The sequence below is a fragment of the Siphateles boraxobius genome, unplaced genomic scaffold (assembly GCF_051911475.1).
Source record: "Siphateles boraxobius isolate OS27281-9 unplaced genomic scaffold, OSU_SipBor_1 7, whole genome shotgun sequence".
In the NCBI taxonomy this organism is placed as follows: Eukaryota; Metazoa; Chordata; class Actinopteri; order Cypriniformes; family Leuciscidae; genus Siphateles; species Siphateles boraxobius.
In genome coordinates this window covers 1708990-1732737 of record NW_027509197.1, presented here as the reverse complement: position 1 = coordinate 1732737, position 23748 = coordinate 1708990, and the positions used below count along the sequence as shown (strand labels likewise).

The following is a 23748-nucleotide window of genomic DNA, read 5'->3' as shown; positions in this document are numbered from 1 at the left end:
TTCGCGTGCAGCCAATGAAGACCATATTCTGGGATTATGCAAATTTGTTACATTGTTTTGTCGGTATAAAACAGGAAGTGAGACTGGAATTGCTGACGACTCGTTACAGAAGTTCAGAATTTAATCTTTTTTTTGGAGACAATGACTATTTTTCTTGCAATTTGATCTTTAAAACTTTTCAGACCTTTTAGATTCACTATTCGGAAAAAGTATAATAGGGGCAATTCTCAAATATTAAAAAAAAAATAATTTGAAAGTCTTTGGTGTTAAATCTTTTATTATGGCGGTCCTCGATGATCAACTCAATAAAAAAAACACCTCAAAGTGCATGTTTTTGGGCTGCCTGCAGATTACAATAATATTCATAATAAGCATGCACAATATTATCATTACAACTGGCTTGTCGGGAGTTCAGAACTTGGCATCACTTTTTTTTTAATGCCTCATAGTTATTTTTAAAGAGACTGGCTCAAAGTGTCCTGTATCTGTGTGTGTGAGTGTGTGCGCACTTTAGAGTGAACACGTCTAAATTATATTTATCATTGTGAGAGGCCAAGAGAGATCGCTTGATCAGTCATCAACAGTCTCATGACGATTATTTGGCAAACGTTTTTTGTGAATTGGTTGCGAAATTATGATTTCATAGAATTCATACAATCTAATTTGTATGTTTCTACTCATGCTGATGATTAGCTTACCTTCATGGTAATGTTTTACCTACAAATCATACGCTTTTGTAGATGTCAGATCATGCAAATTAATGCAAACTCGCACAATACTCATTCAGTTCTCACAAATTCTCATGAGATCTGGTTGGATTTGATCGAGAAATAGATGCAGAGATAAGAGAGAGGAGAGCAGCACAGAAGAAGTGTCAGGTGACTGCGCGTCAATAATATATGGCAGTCTTCATAGACACAGCAATATGGACCAATAGGATTCAGACTCCTCTGTGCTGTGATCTCCAGTCCGCAGTCACATGGGCGGCACTGATGACGCTCAGCAAAGCTATTGTTTCAATATGATTGAAAACAATCAAGCCTAAACACTCAATTCTTATGTCACCCATCTCTTCAACTGTCTGCGTCTTCAACACACATTACTCTTCCTCCTTGCTTTTATCTTCATATCGTCCCAATGTCCAGCTCTGTGCCTCACAGATATTTTTAACACTGGAAACAGACTTCCTCTCCTCAAACTGCTGACCCAACTCTCACCCCCCTCTCTCTCACATATGGGTCTTGGCTGAGGACACTCTCCTGTTCGAGGTTTGGACACCGTCTGTTCCAGACATTACTGTGACCATCTCTCACACATGCCTGCATGTCCGATGGAGGGGTGTGTGCGATTTTGCTGGGACAACATAGAAAATGACTAAATTAAGCTTTAGTAGATCACTGTGCTTTATTCCCAATTTTATATTTTAGCTCTAATTAGAAGTTAATTAACTGACCAAATGGATTTATTTGGATTATGCATTTCGCTTTCAGTGAACTAACCCTTTATGGGTTATATTTCACTCCACAATCTAAAGAAATACAATTTTAGAAAGAAGAGAAGATTTTTTTATTTTTTATTTTTTATTTTGGCATTATTTTCTTGGCAGTTATGCATATTTAACTCATTAATAATGTTTCATTCATTCCCTGATACACTTGATTTTGACTGATTTTTTTTTATTTTATTTTATTTTTATAATGATGCTAAATTGTTTCATTTATATTTATTCCTGGTTATGCTCCCCATCACTTCACACATGTTGGGCTTTATTTTGCTGTCTGTAAATGATCCTTTACTTAAACTGCCCATGAATGTAGATCTATGATTAGCCTATAGTAAATCAGGTTAAGGAAAAGAAGAGCGTTCTGTAGATGCGGAGACCACTGGATTTGAACTAGCTGTCATACTGCCACCCAGTGGTGTTGAGCTGTGAACATGTTCTCTCAGACAATATAGATACTGTAGATTCAGCAGGAGTATAAACAGAAGTGTGTATTTGTGTGTAATATGCAGGTATTGAGTTGACCGGTGAGAAGGAGGTGGATCTGGCCACTCAAGTTCAGGAGTTGTTGGAGTTTCTTCATGAGAAACAGCATGAGCTGGACTTGAGTGCTGAACATACACAGAAACACCTGGAGCAGGTTGTGCAGCTACGCCACCTACAGGCTGAGGTTAAACAGGTAAAACACACTCTCTTGCATGTACTGTATCTGTCTGTATACCTGTGAAACTTTATCAATGCAAATGTATTCTGGGTGTCTTCTGTTTTCTTCATATTCGTACTGTGGTATTTGGGATAAAGAGCAATCAGATATTAACTGTTTAGAACCACAGCTGCAAATTCTATCCTAAATATATTTATTTTTTTAGCACACCGTCCATACTGTATAGCAGTCTTTCCCATCCTTGTCCTTGGAGTACTCCAACACGCCACATGTTGTACTGTATGTGTTCTTGATTCAACTCATCAGCTGATTGATAGAGACTCTAAGATCTGAAATAAGTGTTTAATGAACTGTTTACAGCTGGTATCAAGATGCGTTTGGTCGATCGGATCACAAGTGGACGACACTAAATACAGGAGTAAACGGGGTCTAAAACCTTTTGAGCTTGTCCACTTTCAACCACTTCCAGAGATAGACTAAAACCCATTTGACTGGATTGCTTTTGTAGTGTAAACACTCATATGGTCGAATGTGTTTAAACAGCCACAAAACACCGTCTTCTCTCCGTCTACTGATCTAATGAGTAACATTATGAGAAGAGCTCTAGCCAGACGAGATTTAAACTTTGTCGACTGAAGACACAAGTTTGGTTTGAAGATGAAAAACGTACCAAGAACAATGTTCTCTCACCATTCCTGATTTCGAACACGCACTCACAGTGTTCGGCTGGTCTTAAGCAGAAACTGTCCTGACTCTCTGTGGTCATTAAAAATCCCAGGATGTCCTTCGGAAAAAGAGTAGGGGTGTAACCCTGGTGTCCTGGCCAAATTTGCCCCTGGCCTCTGTCCATCATGGCCTCTTAATCATCCCCATATATAAATATATATACTCTGATTGTCTTCATTTCTCTGTCTCCTCTCCACCAGTAAGCTGGTGTGTAGTGGGTGTTCTGGCACAATATGGCTGCCGATTGAGGAGGTTGAGGAGTTTCCCCCTTCCATATGTAAAAGTGCTTTGCGTACCTAAAAAAGCGCTATATAAATGTAACGCATGATTATTATTACTATTATTATTATTATTATGAAGCAAAAGAGTGTTCTTGATATACCACAGTCCTGGGCTCTAGTACCTGTGTCTCTCTCTTGTCTCTGTCACTGGCGCTTCCTCTGATAGATAATCAATGGAGACAGATGCAAGCGGCTGTGATGGCTGATTCAGTGTGTCTCTCAGAGCTAATCTCATTCAGAGCGTAAGTGTGGGCCAAAGTGCTGTCGCCAGGGACGGCCCTAAAGTGTCTGCCGCTACAAGCACTAATGGAGAGAAATGAGCAGAGGGAATTATGAATTCTGCTGAGTCTCCTCAGGATATCACTCCACTCTGGGGTGTCAATATTCAGATCAGTTTGACAGCTATGTCACTTTGTATTTCATAAAGATGATTCCTGGATTTAATTGCAAATATCAAAATACATCTAACCTGTTTTGTGCTCAACTCAATGTGTTTTACCGATCACTTGTTTCTGCTAGGTGCATAGATAGATAGATAGATAGATAGATAGATAGATAGATAGATAGATAGATAGATAGATAGATAGATAGATAGATAGATAGATAGAAACAAGAAGTAATGTAAGTTCACTCTCTTTAAAGTACACTTAAGTGGCCTTTTATTTGATTAATATTATATTATCTGCAAGTACAATTTTTTATATATACTTTTAAAATTTAGAGAGCACATTCAACTCAATTAAGCACACTTCTTTTTCACAAGGGTAATGTCCCATTAAAACTAATCTTTTATAGCAACTTAAGTGTCTTTCATAGTATATTATTTCTGTGATAAGTGCTCTTTTTAAGTATGCTAAAGTGTACTACTTTTACACAAGGTGGTTAGAGATGTATTGAATAAGGTTATATTGATACTGTGTGTTTCAGTGCTAAGGAATCTTTTGTTGTATGTGTTGTTGTTTAGGTCCTGGGTTGGATTCGTAATGGCGAGTCTATGTTGGATGCCAGTATGGTGAACGCAAGCTCACTGTCGGAGGCTGAGCAACTACAGAGAGAACATGAACAGTTCCAGCTCGCGATAGAGGTAAACACACACCACAGGCTCTAGTCAATGCATCTTGAGCTTGTGTTTTTTGTTGGATCTGGCAGGTTTGATCAGGATGTTCATATCCAGTATGTGTCTAGATTAAGTCTTGGCTTTAACGTATTTTGATGAGCTCGACGCCGATTCATTTACTCCAGTGTTGATTTTGTCAAAAAATCTTCCTGTGTTAAATGTACTTTTAAGTTTTTGTAATATGTAGTTGTAACAAAGTTTATGATTCAGGGAAGAAGGAGGTGGGAACCGGCAGACATTTAAAGACTTTAATTTTAAAATTAAACAAATACAAAAACAAAAGGAACCGCCAGCAGCCCCTCGCGGACGACTGCTGGCTACCAAAATAAAACACTCATACAAAGACCAAAAGTCTGCCAGCAGCCCCTCGCGGACGACTGCTGGCTACAGAAAACAAAAAGCAAACACAAATAAAACACAGGCCTGTCCTCTCTCGATCTCCTCAGTCGTCGCTCCTCCTTTATGCTTGCGCCGTTCTCTCACGTCCCTCGGCCTCGTCCTGCTCGCCACAGTAGTCAACCTTGTTCTGTTTTTGTTTAGTCGTGTTTTAGTGGACAATCCCCAGGTTTCAAAGACAAGGGCTTAAGCCTAGTCCCAGACTTAAATGTATGTTTTTAACTGAATGCAGCTTGCACTTACATATATTAAAATATGTCAATGCCGTTGTTTTGACGTTTATAAAAGCTACTTAAATGTCCTAATTAAACTAAGGCCTAATCCTTGCTTAATCTAAACCCTGTCTGTGAAACCAGGCCTAAATGTTTGGCAATTTTAGTTTAGTTTTAGTCAATGAAAAAATGTTCTGTGTCACATTTTCGCCATGCTGCATAATGGTTAAACTGATAATCACTATTATTTTGCTCAAAATTATAATCACAATGATGGTCATTTGAGACATTTATTTTTGCAATTATTGCATTTTCACCTATAAGCACAAATCAAGAGAACGTCAAATCATATGCATGGTTTATTTCACCACATAGTTTCCTGATTTATTATAGGCTATATTTATTGAATAAATGAACACACTCTAATAAAATAATTATGCAACATGAAATGGTGTATTAATTACGAAACATGGCGCAAAAGCATAAAACTACTTACCTCGAACTCCATTTGCAAAATTGGCATATCAAGTTGGCCCCTTTTTTCCCAAGCCATGATCACGTCTATATTCTACTCTTTCGCTTCCTCTTCTTTTTTTTCAGCACACATGAAAACCACAAATTGCGATTCATCTTGCTCTGTTTGTTTACCCCTAGCGCATGCTGATGATGTTTTATTCTTCTACACTAACTTGTTTCGTAGCGTAAGATTCAATAGGCGTCATCATCGCTCAGTCTACATACATGTCTACCCAAGTTTATCAGATCCATGTCGTACAGTGTGATTTGTAATGATCTTAAAGGATTGCCGAAATTACACAGTCTGTAGCAGGCATAATAGAGGCTTGTAGAGCGATCTGTAATATCTTGTCTGTCCTTTTTTTTAACAAAAATAAAGTTTTGTTAATGTGTTTTCATCAATGAGATTGCATTTTGAAATAGTCAGTTATCTCATCATCGTCTCATCTTAGTCATAGAAAAACGTCTCAGGTTACGACTGTAACCTATGTTCCCTGAGAACAGGGAACGAGACAATACGTCAACGACGCTATGGGGAACGCCTCAGGCGTGACAGGTGTCTGAAATCACTATCAAATCACGTCAATCATATTGACCGGCGACAATCATTAGCGTGAATGATTAACGTGCGACCTGGAAGTATAAAGGGGCGCCTTGCAAACATGACAAATCACCTTATCGTCTGATATCGTTATCATATGACAAATCACCTTATCGTACGGTAGGCAAGCCCCGCGGCATGGCAGGGAGACGTATTGTCTCGTTCCCTGTTCTCAGGGAACATAGGTTACAGTCGTAACCTAGACGTTCCCTTTCAAAGGGAACTCAACAATACGTCAACGACGCTATGGGGAACGATATACCAACGCCGCCATGCTAAGGGGAGTGCATGCCAAGTGGCAGTGACAACTGTCAGAACCAGCAACTTCAAATGAAACGCTAGAACCACTCACCCTCAGGTCACACTGGGCTGTCAGTGACAGCATTCCCTACGGTCATAGCCCAAGCTACAGCCTCACAGAAAAACCTTCATAAACATGGTTAAATGAAAGGTCTACCTGGGCCGGCTCCGGGCCTGGAACCTCAGCTTCCAATTAGAAGGGGTCCCTTCTAGGGAATGTGGCTAGGGAACCCAAGGGAACCCCAGCCAGTCACTATTCAGGGGAACGTACTCACCCCGAAATGCCACCAGGACGGCCTGACCTGGCGCCAGTACATAGACACTTAGTCTGGCCAAATCCTGTCTGTCTGAAGACAGAGCCTCTGGACAAATGCCTTAAGTAAGGCATCCAACCCGAGGGACTGCGAAGCTGGCAGTGAACCACTCGGCCCGGATCTCAGAGACGGGATATCCCGGAGAGTATGACTCAGCATAGTGCTTTCCGACCCTTGCTAGCGAGGGGAGTTTCTCTACTCGATCCACGGATCAACCCAGTGTCTGTGTTTCAAAACACTGAGGAGGCCTGTGAAGGCCTAAGGGCTGATCTAACTGGGAGGCCTCACGAGAGGCCTACGACCATCTGACCAGACTCAGGAAGCCGCATGCTCAAAGAGACCCTCGTGAGGGGAGCACAAGGTCTGCCTGGTAGGCAAACCAGGCTGTAGGCAGAAAAGGTTCCGGGAGGTGACCTTTAGCAGAGAATGAACACTTTAGCGAGCCAGGGCGCAAGCTCGCCTTCAGCAGCTGCCTATTAAGGCTAGCTGAAACTGATAGCAAGAGACCACTAGCTTCATAAACCCAGCACCACTAGGGAGCGTTACAGGGAGGCCCGGAGAGGCCTACTACCTGATCCTTTAGGGAGGCCAAGAGAGGCCTACTACCTGATAACCACAGTACGTGGGAACTCCTCCTTCAGGGAGGCCCGGTGAGGCCTGCTACCTTACAACCACAGTATGTGGGGAGCTCACCTTCAGGGAGGCCTGGTGAGGCCTACTACCTGGTCACCACTATCTGTGGGAACTCACCTTCAGGGAGGCCTGGTGAGGCCTACTACCTGACCGTTCTCATTCAAGGAGGCCTGGAGGAGCCTACTACCTGATAATCACAGCATGTGGGAACTCACCTTCAGGGAGGCCTGGTGAGGCCTACTACCTGACAGCCAAAATATTTGGGAGCCCACATCCAGGGAGGCCCAGAGCGGCCTACTACCTGACAGCCACAATATTTGGGAGCTCACATTCAGGGAGGCCCAGAGAGGCCTACTACCTGATAGCCAACGTAAGTGGGAATTCGCCTTCAGGGCGGCCGGGTGAGGCCTACTACCTGATAACCATCTTACCTGAGCTGGTGTGTATGGCAGGGGAGAAACCGATCGCCAAGCCTACCGCGAGCGGTCTCTCCTCTAGCGCGTCGCCATGGCAGCTACAGCCTGTTGGCGGCGCGCTCCACAACATCCACCAGGTCTGCATACACGGGGCAGGGTGGCTGAGAGGGTTCAGGATCTACCTGATTATAAACCTCCTCAGCCATCTCCTGCTCGTCCTGAAGAGCAGCAACTGCAGGAAACCATTGGTGCCTGCAGTTCGCCCTCGTCAGCCGTCGAATCATTTGAGAGGTTTACAGGACTCTCAAGATGATCGATGAGCTCTATCTGGAAGCCCATGATGCAAGTCGCCGCTCTGCCTCGGCACGAGCGGGACCACGCGGACCAGACGTTGAACCCCCTTCACTCGAGAAGAGGGCCAGACGAGAGCGGAGCGTTTTAAGAGAAAAACGCTCACAGTTCACACAGAGGATTCCCTCGAGAACCTCTCGTGCGCGCTCTTCTCCCAGGCAGGAAAAAACACACTCGTGTGCTGTACATTTCATTTTCTTACCGTTTCCTTGAGTAGCGTTTTCAAACAGACAGTCCCTGAAGACGATGAGCTGATTTGTCATGTTTGCAAGGCGCCCCTTTATACTTCCAGGTCGCACGTTAATCATTCACGCTAATGATTCACGGGCTGTCGCCGGTCAATATGATTGACGTGTTTTGATAGTGATTTCAGACACCTGTCACGCCTGAGGCGTTCCCCATAGCGTCGTTGACGTATTGTTGAGTTCCCTTCGAAAGGGAACAGTTTGTTTTGTTTTGTAAGTGTCCCAGTCAACCTAAATGCATCCTAATTCACCCACTTCTCTGGTCTTTCTTCACTTTTAGTCAAAAACAGAAATGCGCTTCCTTCTCTTTGCTCTCAGCATACATGTTAACACTGCTAGATGTATGGAAGTGATTACTCACATCAAAAGAGAATATTTCAAACAGATCTAACAGAATTGTTCATTCATAAAAATTCACACAGGGATCATAACATTCTCCTGAAGGATTTATGACCCACAGACTCCTTCCCAGTGGAGCTGCTCCACTGTTTTTACTGCAATTCACAGCTTTTTCTTTTGAGTGCACTAGGTAACCTCAGCGCAGTATATTTAAGGACCAGATTCTGGCAAATAATACTCATTCTCAATACAATTTTAGCATTAAGGTATTTTTTGCCTGAGGAAAGTGAAGCAATGGAATTAAATGTGCTGTTTACTATGAGTCTCTAGCTCGTAGTACAGTAGTCATGTCATTTATCACAGGATTTGGTATCAGACTCTGTTTCCTGCTTTGGACAAGGCTCTACCTGCTCGACTCTGCTCGTAAATGTCTGTCGCTGACTATTAAAGTTAGATTTATTTTTTCCTTCATCATGACAATGCCAGCAGATAGAAAACAGACCCGTGTTTGCCTGTATAAAACCCTAAAGCTGTCAGCAGTCTGGGGTAGGAGGGCTGCTTGATAATGTCCTGTTAAAGATGTTCAAATTATCTTCTCTAATAGATGTTTACTTTTAATGATCTGTCTCTTTTAATGTATGTGATTTAAGAGTTTATTAAATTAAAGGCAGGAGTATCCTCCTTTTTGTAGAACATGTAGAATTATTGGCTATGTTCAGAATGGAACATTAGCATATAGTGCTGTTTACTACATGCTGCACAGTATGCACTGTATACTATTTTAAAAAATAGATTGTGCACTGTGATTTGTTGTACATTGTTGTCACATGACCGCACTATGTTACAGCTATCCTCACACATAAAGTTTTGCAATTAGCAGTGGTGGATGAAGTCCACAGATCAATTACTTGAGTAAAAATACTGAACAAAAGTACATTATGCTTTGGAATGTAGTGACTTAAAGGGATAGTTCACCCAAAAATGAAAATTAGCCCATGATTTACTCACCCTCAAGTCATCCTAGGTGTATATGACATTCTTCTTTCAGAAAAATACAATCGGAGTTATATTATTAAATAGCCTGGCTCTTCCTAGGCTTTATAATGGCAGTGAATGGCTGTTACTGTTTTGAAGTCCATAAAAGTGCATCCATCCATTATATAAGAACTCCACACGGCGTTTGTGTAAAAAAATTTATAAATTAAAATAACTAGCTTCCGGTCAAACAAACATACGGATTGCACTTAAGTCTAAAGCGCAACTTATGCGAGTATTGCGACGTACTGCTGATATTTACGCTACGCCATGACGCACTACACTACTTCTGACGTCATAAGTTGCGTAAGTTCCCCTTTAGACGTAAGTAGACTGCGTATAGTCTTTTGGCCGGAAGTTAGAGTTTCACTTTGTAACGTGTTAAAATTCATATTCTTCTTACACAAACTCATCACTTCACTTCAGAAGGCCTTTATTCACCCCCGGAGCTGTGTGGAGCACTTTTATGATGGATAGATACACTTTTATGATGGATAGATACACTTTTATGATGGATAGATGCACTTTTATGATGGATAGATACACTTTTATGATGGATAGATGCACTTTTATGATGGATAGATACACTTTTATGATGGATAGATACACTTTTATGATGGATAGATGCACTTTTATGAAGGACAGGTGCACTTTTATTGACTTTAAAACAGAAAAAGCCATTCACTGCCATTATAAAGCCATGATAGAGCCATTATAGAGTCAGGGCATTTTTTTTAAATAACTCTGATTCTATTCGTCTGAAAGAAGAAAGTCATATACACCTAGGATGGCGTGAGGGTGAGTAAATCATGGACTAATTTTAATGTTTGGGTGAACTATTCCTTTAAAAGTAAAAGTTTCACAAAATATACATATTGTGATACAGTACAGATACTGGAGAGAGACAAATATATGATAGTGTCATACCGAACATAATCATAGCTACCATTCTTTGATGTTGTTGTCAACGTCTGATCTAAGGTGTTTGTTCTCTCTCTCTTTCTCTCCCTGCAGTCTTTGTTCCATGCTAACTCTCTCCAGAAGACCCATCAGAGTGCACTCCAGGTGCAGCAGAAGGCTGAGATCCTGTTACAGGCGGGACACTTCGACCCCGAGGCCATCCGAAGCTGTGCTGAGAAGGTGGCTGTACACTGGCAGCAGCTCATGCTGAAGATGGAGGACAGACTCAAGCTGGTTAATGCCTCCGTGGCCTTCTACAAGACATCAGAACAGGTGCTGAGAAACACTCTATAAGATGATCCTTTTGACAGTGACTGATACAACCCAAGACAGTCAATGGCACATTACCCTTGTGAAAAAAGAAGCTTGCTTAATTGGATTGAATGTGTTCTTCAAACTTAAAAGTATATATATAAAACTGTACTTGCATAATATATTAATCAAATAAAAGGCCATTTAAGTGTACTTAAAGACAGTGCACTTCCATGGCTTCTTGTTTCTTATGTGTACTCTTAAGTATACTTTTGAAAAGTGCACTTTGTAATAATCTCAAATTAAAAGTTTTAGTTTAAAGTACATTTTAAATCGTTTTAAAAATATTGTGTCATGCCTTAAAGAAGTACACTTATTTTTGATGTGTTGACTAACATACTAAAACACATGTAAAGTATTTGATATTAATTTTAACTTAAGTATGTTATTTTATGTAACAATAAAAGTCAATATATTAACAAAGAGACATTACAAATGTGTCATTAACAATATATTTAAATTAGTGCTGTCAAATCAATTAATCGTGATTAATCACATCTAACATCAAATATTGTTTATATAATATATGTATCCACACACACACACACACACACACACACACACACACACACACACACACACACACACACACACACACACACACACACACACACACACACACACACACACACACACACACACACATATGTATATATATACCGATACAGATACATTATATAAACACAAACTTTTATGTTAGAAATGATTAATCGTGATTAATCGGTTTGACAGCACTAATTTAAATAGATGACATAAATTATAACAGTAATGACATTGAAGTATATTTTAGCCATACAATAATTGCTTGTCATTTGGTAGTACACTTTAACCCTATTTCAATGACAATAGAAGTCACTCTTAAGTTAAGCTAATCGCATTAACAAATTTGAACTATTTCACATTTTAATTTGCAGTAATTGTAAATAGCATGCATTTAAGTGTCTGAAAACACGTATATTATTTTAAAGTATATTATATCTATATTGAGTACTCTTTTTAAAAGTTTGGTAAAGTGTACTTCTTTTTCAAAAGGGTTGGCAATTTTATTAGCAAGTAAGTGCAAAGTGATCATCTTCTAGGGGACGCTTGATGGTTTAAAACTCTACTGAACAAGTGCGTTATATGATTTGCTAAAACAGTCTGGAAAATAATTTCATAATGTAAATATAATTTTAAATAAAACAAAAATGTACAATAAATACTGTATATAAAATCGAAATAATTTAACTAATCTAGAAACTGTAATACACATTCAATTGAAAATATTCATTATTATTATTTAGACATTATCATTTCCAACCAGCTAGTGACAACAACCCAATCTCTAAATCCTGCTCATCTTCACAAACCCTGTGCATACTAACTCCTTATTCACAGGTGTGTAGTGTGCTGGAGAGTCTGGAGCAGGAGTACCGTCGAGACGAGGACTGGTGTGGAGCTCATGATAAACTGGGATCTTCAGCAGAGACGGATCATGTTCTGCCTCTCATCAGCAAACACCTGGAGCAGAAAGAGGCTTTTCTCAAGGTCACTACTGAACGAACAGCGATCTCTTAAACTCTTTATCCGTCTCACACAAGCCCAGATGAATTTATCAACTTCATAATAACAATCGCAGAAGTTTCTCCTGCATCTTACAGGGGAGCAGGCACATTTTCTAGGGCCCAATATATTATATGTTTATACAAAGCTAATATTCAAGAACCTTTAGATCAAAATCTTTCTAGGATCATATGAAATAAATTCAGTCTAAACTTTTGACTTTGTTATGTGAGGGTCTGTTTTGAATCTGTAAAGTCTGCTGTGTTTTTTCAGGCATGTACTCTGGCCAGGCGAAATGCTGAGGTTTTCCTGAAATACATCCATCGGAATAACGTCAGCACTCAGGGGTCATCTACCAACACTCGCGGTCCTGAGCAACAGGTCAAAGGTCAGAGCTTGTACTCTCTGTTGTCACATTTAATTATGTCAGAATCTGATCTGAAATCATAAGCAGTTGTTTTAAATTTGAATTGATTCTTTTCTCTCACAAAACACTCTTCATTTGTCCAGTCATTTGTTTATTCATGTTACGCATTTGTCATGTGTTTGTACAGCCATCCTGAATGAACTGCTACAGAGGGAAAACAGAGTCCTGCATTTCTGGACCATGAAGAAGCGGCGTTTGGATCAGTGTCAGCAGTATGTGGTGTTTGAACACAGTGCCAAACAGGTGACAACACTAAACAATATTTGTATTGTGTGTGTGTGTGTGTGTGTGTGTGTGTGTGTGTGTGTGTGTGTGTTAATAAACTCCAGTAACTGCATTTTTTTTGGTGTGTATGTGTTGTACTTTTGTGGGCATGCATGTTTTGTGCTCTTTAAATGTGTGTCTGAGTTTTTGTTGTTATTATGTTTTATGATGCTCCTGAAAAGGAAAGAAGAGGTAATGTATCTTCAATTTTTAGATTTGAGTAGAAAGCTATTGAAAACAGTGTGTCACGTATGGGCAGGCAATGAAGAAACGATCTAAATGCAGCTATTTTTATTAATAAAAAAAAGAAGATAATCCAAAATAGCAGGGATCACAGGGCAAACACTTGGCAGGAAAAACAACACAAAACAAACAACTGAACACACTGACGCCTTATATACACAGCATAGCTAATCAACAGAACTAGAGACAGGTGCTTAACATAATCAGTAACCATGGAAACAAACTCGGATTGGGAACACAGGTAAACAGGAACAGAACAGAACCAAACCAAAACACACTGAGACTAACATACCGAGACACAGTGCTGCAAACCTTGTTTACAATTTACATATGTTTACATTTCATTACAAAATAGGGATGTCAATCAGTTATTTACAATGAAATCATTAGAATTTGCTAATTAATCAGATTTATAGCAATTAATGAGATATACATCAATATTTGCTGAGCAAATCCCCCAAATGAAGACAATTTACATGAATTATGTTCACAAATACATGCCATTATTGTGGCAGAAATAAGCATTTCTTGTATATAGACGTTACAAAAAGAGACTATAAAAATCAGTGTATTTAACCCTTTTATTTTCGTATCATCAAGTCTATCACTGGCCTACAGTCCACAGCAATTCATTTTGGAACAGAATTTGTCAGTCTATTCAATGTAGACCTTTTACACAGGACACATTCTTGTATTCTGTACGCAATATTTTTAATAATTGGTCACATGTGCTAGACAGCAACGTACAGAGTTGTTTTTCATTGACATGCACAATGAATGCAATGAATTTAAGACTGCGAGACACAAAGTAACACACTGTGTAAAATTAAAAGTAGTTCAGCTTTTAAACGTGTCTTGAGACATCTGCATTCTTTTCTACCGTGTTGTGCTCCATCTAGCAGTATTTGAACACAACAATATGACTCCTCACTAACTGCAAAAATATTCTTTGAATTATGGTACTTCAAGGTTGAATTGTTAATTTGCTTACATGTAGCATTTTTATAATTAGTGTACCGAATTAACATTGATTTGACAGCCTTAAAAATTATATTTCAATTATATAGTCAAATTATTTATATGATAGGGAATTTACTAATTATAATCTACTGAGTAGATTAGATGTATGGAAGCTTGTTTTTAATCTCACAATTTTGACATTTTCTTGCAATTGCGAGTTTATATCTCACAATTCTGACTGAATTCTGAAATTTTTCCTCACAATTGTGAGTTATAAAGTCAGAATTATGAGATATAAACTGGCAATTGCGAGAAAAAAAAAGTCATTTTTATTTTTTTATTCTGTGGCGGAAACAAACTTCCATACTTATTTTTGGAAAAATAATTCCTAACATTTCCTACAAAAATTACTTACAATTTTTTTTGTAACAAATAAGTTGCAGATGTTGCATTCTGAGTACATTTTCACACTCCCAATTTCATGTTATAAAGTCAGAATTGCGTGAAGTAAACATGCAATTCTGAGGAAAAAAGATCTATATCTTGCAATTGCAAGTTTATATCTCACAATTCTGACTTTAAAACTGATTATCACACACAATTGTGACTTTATATCCAGCAATTCTGACTTTTTTACTCACAATTGCGACTTTATATCATGCAATTTTGAGATAAAAAAGTCAGAATTGCGAGATGTAATGTTATGCGGGTAAGTGAGGACCCAAAAGCGTTTTAACAGGAACAGAATCTTTTAATGACAACACAGGGTAGTACACAGATCTTCTTCTTGAATGATAATGGAGAAAACAAACAACCCGCAGAGAGGGCGATAACAGGAACATAAAAGTCTCTCAGGTAACTTCAAAAGCTTTAGACAGCAGTAGAGAATAGCCGAGTAGCGGCGACAGGCTGCAGGTCTCTCAGAGAGGACGCGGGTCGAAGATAGACTGTGACTACCAGGTCTCTCGTAGCATCAGATGAACTAGACAGAGTAAATAATAAGATGATTAGCTGAGAACAGATTGCACTTGCCAGGCGGATGCCAACAGGACAGGACAGGACAGGACAGGACAGGACTGGACAATGTAGAAATGAACGAGACAGTAGTTTGCTTCTAGCATGAGAAACTCAAATGAGAATCTGACAAAGAAAGCAGCAAGAACAGAGAGGGAAATAGAGACCTAATCAGAGGAGAAAGGGAACAGGTGGGAAGAGAGTGAACGAGGTAGTTAGAGGAGATAAGGAACAGCTGGGAGAGCAGAGAAAGAGAAAGTAACCTATGATGACCAGCAGAGGGGGACAGAGTAACAAGAACAGGAACCAGACACAACATGACAAGACATAACATGTAAACTCACAATTGTGAGAAAAAAAAGTCAGAATTGTGAGATAAAAAGTCACAATTGTGCGTTATAATCAGATATAAAGTCAGAATTGTGAGATAATAAGTTGCAATTACCTTTTTGTTTGTTTTTTATTCTGTGGCCGAAACAAGCTTCCATAGTTTAGTGTTACCACCTTCCCTTAGTCATAACTCAATAATTTATAACTATAAAAATATTTATTTTGAATAAAAAACATTAAGCTCAGATATGTATGGAAGCCATTACATTACATTCAAATAATTTGTTATTACATTCACTTGTTATTACATTCACGCTACACAGACATTCACTTTTTAGACTCACCAAGTCTTTATTGGGTTTGTGATTTAGTGAATGTTTTGGTGTGTTTGAATCCCGAACCTCACATTCACAGAGAGTGAGTGGTGTGTTGAATTGCATGTCTGTGTCTGTGTCAGGCATTAGAGTGGATACAGGAGGCAGGAGAGGTCTATCTCACCACTCACACGTCCCCCGGAGACTCTGTGGAGAAATCTCAGGAACTGCTAAAAGAATATGATGAATTCCGCATCTCTGCCAAGGTACAGAGACACATTTACCTCTCTCTTGTCCATTTCATATTAGTCTCTAATGTGTGTCACACACGTCCACATGAACTCTTCAAACAAGTGATTCTCTCTGAGGGACATTTATAAATGCATCTTGTTACTCTACATGATAACATATGTTGAGCATAAATGATCAATCCACACACTCAGACACATAATGTTCACCTGTGATGCAGCAAACTAAGGACAAAGTGAAGATGTTGATCCAGCTGGCAGATAATTTCGTGGAGAAGGGACACATGCACGTCACCGAGCTGAAGAAGTGTGTGACGGCAGTAGACAAGCGCTACAGAGACTTCTCCCTGCGCATGGGCAAATACCGCTGCAGTCTGGAGAGCGCGCTGGGCATCAGCTCTGAGGTGCTGGACCTACACAGCGCTTATTACACCTTCCTAAAAATGCTTTACCTCATTCAAATGTATAATAATGTGGATTTTATTTTCTGATTGTGTGTGTGTGTTTCAGGATAATAAGGATCTGGAGTTGGATATTATTCCAGCCAGTCTGACCGACCCAGAGGTCAAACTGCGTGACCCCAACCATGAGGTGAATGAGGAAAAGAGGAAATCAGCCCGGAAGAAAGAGTAAGTGATCACACACCGCCTCCAGCCAGCAGCTCCACACACACTTCACAAGTTCAGACCCTTATAATCCATATATATATATATACTCCATCTCTGGTTTGTTTTGTTGCAGGTTTATTATAGCTGAGCTGTTACAGACAGAAAAGGCTTATGTGAGGGACATACATGAATGTTTAGAGGTAAGTGTCTCTGTGTTGTATTAATGATCATAATAAATAATAATAAATCATTCAATCACTCTTTTCTGACCCTTAGATTTAAAGTCCCCCTGCAGTCAATAATGTCATCCATTTAAAATCATCTTTGATCACCGAAATTACATATTTAAAAGTTTTTTCCTTCAAAAAAAATTCTTCACACCTTAAAATAGCTTGAATGTAACTCTACACCCTTGCCTCATTTAGTATACATGGTGCTATGAATATGCAAATGAGCCCCGCCCCCACTCACTCACTCCAGCTCAGAGATCCACTCGTTGACGATCACTCGTTGATCTGATTGGTTACAAGGTAGATTGTGACGTCAGAAACACCAGCGATTTCAGACCGTGTTTTTGAGACTGTCTTTGGTTCACTGCAGTTTTAAAGAGAAAATACTCAGCAATGCTGTCGACTTATGAATTTACACATGGTTTGTCTTAAAGCATATTAAAAACACCACATAGACGTACAGACAAAATTAAAAACTTGATTTTTACCACAGTGGGACTTAAAACAATGTTGATACTCTACCTTTTAAAGCCAGATTTACTAACAGCTTGCACCATCAAACCCTCTTTTGGTGTTAAAACACTACTGTCAGGATTTACTAAAGACACGCAGTGAAAAATAAGCACTGAAAAGGCGTGGACAGGAATATTTTTGCGGCTGAACCGTAATGTTTGCGCTGGTTAATTTACTGGTATTTGACCCATTATTTTTAGCGCCCAAAAACAGCATGTCGTAAACCAGACGCTAATTTGCGCTGCTCTTGGTAGATTGCGTTGGTCATTATGGAAATGATCCGGCTGTGTTCTTTAATTTGTGTGTCTTTAACTGTCCACGCTTTTATGGGATTGTGCTAATTTACCCTATTTAGTAAATCTGGCCCTAAGTCTTCCAAATGTAAATCACCTCAGTTTTGATTGGCTAAGTTCAGTGTTCATCAGGCTCGGCTTTATTCTCAGTTGGTTTTGAGTGAACTGGGATGTTTTCTCTGCCTAGTAAATCAAACTCCCTTATCGCAAAAGAACAAGAAAATCCTGTTTTCCTTGAGATCACACAGTAGGATGCTAAAGGTCTTTACTTCACTGTGAATGTACTGTACATAGAGATACTGCATTCCAATGATGGATGACAGTAATTTCCTGTGTAATTTATTTATTAGACATATTTGTGGGAGATGACCAATGGTGTCGAGGAAATCCCTTCAGGAATCGCCAACAAAGAGCACATCATTTTCGGAAACATTCAGGAGATTTATGACTTCCACAATAAGTGAGTTTATCTCATTAAATCAAATATTAATGACATTATTAGGCCATAAGCCAACAAGCTTTTTATCATTGTATACACAGTTTTCATATTTATTTGCAGATGAAAGAAGTGAATAATATGCTTTCCAATTAAAATGATACATATGCAAATTTTGTATCCCATGTGATATGGAAATGTAGTGATTATGATTCATTTGCATGTTGTTTTGTTTGTGTTGTAGTATATTCCTGAAAGAGCTGATCAATTATGAGCAGTTACCCGAGGATGTGGGGCATTGCTTTGTTACATGGGTGAGTGTTTTTCACATGCGTGTCATTAAAATCATTTGGGAAAGGATGTATGTCGCTGTGCACCTAACTTTTTCTTTTTTCAAAAGAAAATTTTATATAAACTATGTATGTATGTAGCTGTCACCCCCCTTTTGATAATTGACATTAAAATGCACTATACAAACTTAAATAGTTGTAATTCAAGAATGCTTTTGAATACAGACCTAAGTCTGGTCTTGTTTTAAAGGAAACAATCAGCAGATTATTACTGAAGTGAACTTAAATAAATTAAAGTATGAAAAAGTTATGGAAGTTATAATTTACAGTAAATCAAATATACTTTATTAATATATTTTTTTTAATATAAAATAAATATTTTACAAAATATTTTTTACTATAAAATTACTATAAAATGAAAGCCATATATCTAACCAAGTTGTGTTCCAAATTTCAAGTCGATATCACAAAAATTGAAGTTCCCATGAGATTTTGTTTAGGCGTTATACCAAAAATAGCCACCGGGTGCCATTGCATTCCATTGAATTTAATTGTATGCTATCTGCTGTAACAAATTCATAAATTTCTATCCAAATATCACTTCTGTCACTAAATAAGGAACCTTGAGACTCAGACCTTTCTGACAATATGTGTTTTGTCAATATTAGAAAAGGTTTTGAAAATAAATTATGAAAGATGATGCCCAAAAGGGGAGGGGCCTAATAAAAAATACTGTTTCTATGGTAACGCAACATCCAATTTCAAAACGTTTTTTTTACAGGATGAATTCTGAGTCCGTAAGCTTTCAAATGATACCTCATTTATGATAACTACTAAAATATGTGATATAATAATAATACAAAAATTATTTATATATATATATATATATAATATATATTATACTTTTTAGAGGACTTCTTACTTTACTTTTTAAAATATAATTTTATCTTTTTTTATTGACAAATACTAGATTATGTTTTATTAAGAACTTTTAGCATTAAAAACCAAAGTTTCAATTATTAAAAGTGTGTGCGTCGACTTTTTGTGACAAAGGTCCGAAACTCCTGTAATGACGTCGATTTTTTGAGGCGCACTCTTGTCATAAATTCATATATTACTGTTCAAACATAATTTGTAAGAAAACAACAGCGCTAAAATATCTATTTAGGAGTCTTAGACCTTTCCAACGATATATAGTTTGTCATAATTAGATTAGGATTTAATAGTAATATAGCGAAGTACAGTTAGATATCCCGTATACGGGATCGTGACAGTTTAGGGGTTAAATAAATAAATACAGTAAATTGTGCATAATTACAAGCAACTAACCCTAAATCAAAACCAAGCCCTTGTATGTGTGTGTTTGTTATTTAATATTACTCATAGTCAGTACTTATTTGTATAATTAGACTGTAACATTGAAACCTTAAAAATAAAATGTAACCTTATTCATTCATACATTCATTCATTTATTCGTTAATTCGTGTATTTATCCATGTATTCATTCATTCATTTATTGTATTTTATTGCTGCCCATTTGCACTAATTATTAAGACAGACTTACAATATTCAGACCAGCTTAATGGTTTTATCAGAACACGAATTATAACAGACATGCTATTGGTCGATGAACATTTTGAATATTCACTGGAATTAGATATGGCAGATTTTTTTTATATATATATATATATTTTTTTTTATATGCAAAATGTAAGATTGTGTTTGTGTTTCAGGCTGACAAGTTTAATATTTATGTGACGTACTGCAAAAACAAACCAGATTCCAGTCAGCTCATCCTGGAGCATGCTGGGAGCTTTTTTGACGTAAGTACGCATCGTTTTCTAAATCATTCATCTCATTTTATAGACGGAGCCACATATTTGAGACCAGCCTGGAATTTTCTCACTCAAACCAGTGCCTGCCCCCCTTAACATCTTATCTATCAGTTTTCTCCATGATAATAGCAAACTGGCTAAACAGATTTGGCAAACGCTTCAAAGGTTTCTATTTATAACGTGTTTTTGCAGTGTTGAGCAATGTAGCCAATCAGAAACATGCATGTTGATTTCTTGAACGCAATAGCCAATCAGAGGTGTTTAAGTTGAGTCCACTCTTCGCTCAAAATGCAGAAGTTTCAGTTCCCAAGCTTGTGAATCCTCTTATTATGACAAACAAAGTGTAGACATTATGTAAATAAGAGATTCATAGTGTAGACATCTTCATTGATTTTAACGGAACTTTGTGGGATCGTGATATACTGAGATGAGTGACAGCTTTTTATTGATTATAAAGGGAGCGATCTTTGCATGCTTTCTTTCATAAACCATGCATGTAGTAGCCTAGGCTTGCATTTTTGTTGAAATTAACAGTGATTTGTGAACAGATGTTTTAATAACTAATCATTTATCGGGAGTGTTTATGCTGAGGTGTGTGGTGACAAAAATGGAAATCCATTTAAATCTCCTTGGCCCTAGAGTTGGTTCACCAACTGTCTGTCTAATTGAATTAACTTATCTTAACTTATTAATTTATCTTCAGCAATTTGCCTATGCGTTGTTGTTTTTTAAATATTATTGAAATAAAGTAAAATCACCTGAAATACAATTTACTTGAAATGAAATGACCTCATGCATGTTCAACATAGCACTATAAATTGATCAGTATATTGACTCTACACGTGTTACTGTTACATTGACCACAGTGAGAGAATCGTTTTAGCAGTTGTCAGTGTATGGATTATGCTTTATGATGGTTCTTTTTGTCTGTTCTGAACAGGAGATTCAGAAGAGACACGGTCTGACCAACTCTATATCATCATACCTCATCAAACCTGTGCAGAGAATCACCAAATACCAGCTGCTGCTCAAGGTACAGTGTGTTTCCCAGGCATCAGAAGATCAGGTGTGGTGTTTAGTGCACTGTGTAGTGTGCAGTGCAGTACAGTGTGTGTGCTTACAGGAGCTGCTGTCCTGCTGTGAAGAAGGCAAAGGTGAAATAAAAGATGGGCTGGAGGTCATGCTGAGCGTGCCAAAGAGAGCCAACGACGCCATGCACGTCAGCATGCTGGAGGGTACAACACTACTGAACACACACACACGCACACGCGCGCACACGTGCACACACACACACACACACACACACACACACACACACACACACACACACACACACACACATATTTTTAGCTTTCTAAATTGAGACATTCCATAGACATAATGGTTTTTATACTGTACAAACCGTATATTCTCTCCCCTTACTCTAACTCTACCCATCCCACAAAACTTTATGTTTATACCACATTTACTAATGACGATGTTCCTAAAGGGTGGTTTTTGGAGATTTTGTCAGGTTTTGGTCATTTCTGGGTACAAATATGTCTCCAAAATATAGTTAAGTAGGTACACACAAACACACATACACGTTGGGTTTTCATGTTTTATGGAGACATGTATTTTCTATTCCCTAAACCTACCCATCACAGAAAACTTTCTGCATTTTTACATTTTCAAAAATATAATTTAGTGTGATTACAGTAATACGCTGTTTTCCTCATGGGGACCAAAATATGTCCCCTCAAGGTCAAAAATTACTGGTATTACTATCTTTGTGAAGACCACAACCACACACACACCCACACTTTTTTGTCATTCTACTGATATCCTTAAATAAGCCTTCAACCTCTGACATGTTGTTTCCTGCCCTCTGTCCCACGTCAGGTTTTGATGAGAATCTGGATGTCCAGGGTGAACTCATTCTGCAGGACACCTTCCAGGTGTGGGACCCCAAATCCCTGATCCGTAAAGGACGAGACCGCCACCTCTTCCTCTTCGAGATCTCCCTTGTCTTCAGCAAAGAGATCAAAGACTCTGCAGGACGATCCAAATACATCTACAAGAACAAACTACTGGTATTGGTTATATCACTCCGTCTACACACACGCAGTATCACTTCACACACGCAATATCACACACACAGGGCTCACCAGTAAGGATGGGCTACACGATGGTTACTTGGTATTGTCACTACGTTTTACATCCATTCATCATATACACTACAATTCAAAAGTTAGGGGTCGGTAAGATATTTTAATATTTTAGAGAGAAGTCTCTTACGCTTGTTACGCTTTCGCTCGCCAAGACTGCATTTACTTGGTCCGAAATCCAGTAAAATTAGTAATATTGTGAAATATTGTTACAGTTTAACTGTTTTCTATTTGAATACATTCTAAAATGCAATTTATGAATTTTCAATTTATGAAGCATCATTACTCCAGTCTTAAGTCTCACGTGATCCTTCAGAAAACAGTTGAAAACATTTTTTTTTTGAAAACCATGATATAATAGGTTTATTTGATGAATAGAAAGTTCAAAAGAACAGCGTTTATTTGAAATATAAATCCTTTGTAATATTATAAATGTCTTTAATTTTACTTTTGATCAATTTAATGCAACCTTGCTGAATAAAAGTATTGATTTCTTTAATAAAAAACATAATGACCTCAAAATATTTGAGACATTTGTTACTGTTTTTTATTGAACACTGTTGCAAATATGCCGTAAACATAGATGAGGGTTTGTTGAAATTTCCATTCAAAACTGTTTAATTACTAATGATCGATTTTTAAATTAACTGTCGTGATGTAACATTATAAGTTCTAGCTATTGTTCTAAATCAAAAAGGTAATTAATTATTATAAATTATTTAAAAGAAAACTTCAGGTTTTATTATAATATTATTTAATATTAAATACCTGTATAATAAATATAAATATATATATATATATATATATTATATATATATATATATATAAATATATATATATTTCTGACGCACAAAAAATGTTGGAAATGAAATGAAAATGATGCGGTCAATGAAAATAAAGCCAGTGCAATCAGAACAAGCTGAGCTGACCAGGACAACAGAAAAAAAATCTTTATAAGTCCTGCTTCAGATTATTTCAATGACATAAACGAAAGGAAAGCCCCATGGGAAGGAGAGTTAGTGCACACACGAACACAGTCATGTCTGAGTTTTACATTTCCCATCTGTTTTACCACATTGTGTAACTGTTAAGTGTTTCCACACATACCTGGAAGCAGCCAGCGCAGGTGTGTGGA

At 38.0% G+C, this 23748-nt stretch overlaps 1 protein-coding gene across 1 annotated transcript in view; it reads left to right on the top strand.

The window, feature by feature from the left end:
* The window catches only part of LOC143723677 (kalirin-like), a 141379-nt gene that overhangs the window by 114714 nt on the left and 2917 nt on the right, over positions 1-23748 (top strand). Inside the window, exons 16-31 of the mRNA XM_077216379.1 lie at positions 2014-2180; positions 4137-4256; positions 10662-10880; positions 12297-12446; positions 12735-12849; positions 13016-13131; positions 16157-16279; positions 16483-16665; positions 16772-16890; positions 17003-17069; positions 18256-18365; positions 18586-18655; positions 20365-20454; positions 21407-21499; positions 21590-21701; positions 22348-22538. Coding sequence (XP_077072494.1) covers positions 2014-2180; positions 4137-4256; positions 10662-10880; positions 12297-12446; positions 12735-12849; positions 13016-13131; positions 16157-16279; positions 16483-16665; positions 16772-16890; positions 17003-17069; positions 18256-18365; positions 18586-18655; positions 20365-20454; positions 21407-21499; positions 21590-21701; positions 22348-22538 — 2045 coding nt within the window. The remainder of the gene's footprint in view (positions 1-2013; positions 2181-4136; positions 4257-10661; positions 10881-12296; positions 12447-12734; positions 12850-13015; positions 13132-16156; positions 16280-16482; positions 16666-16771; positions 16891-17002; positions 17070-18255; positions 18366-18585; positions 18656-20364; positions 20455-21406; positions 21500-21589; positions 21702-22347; positions 22539-23748) is intronic.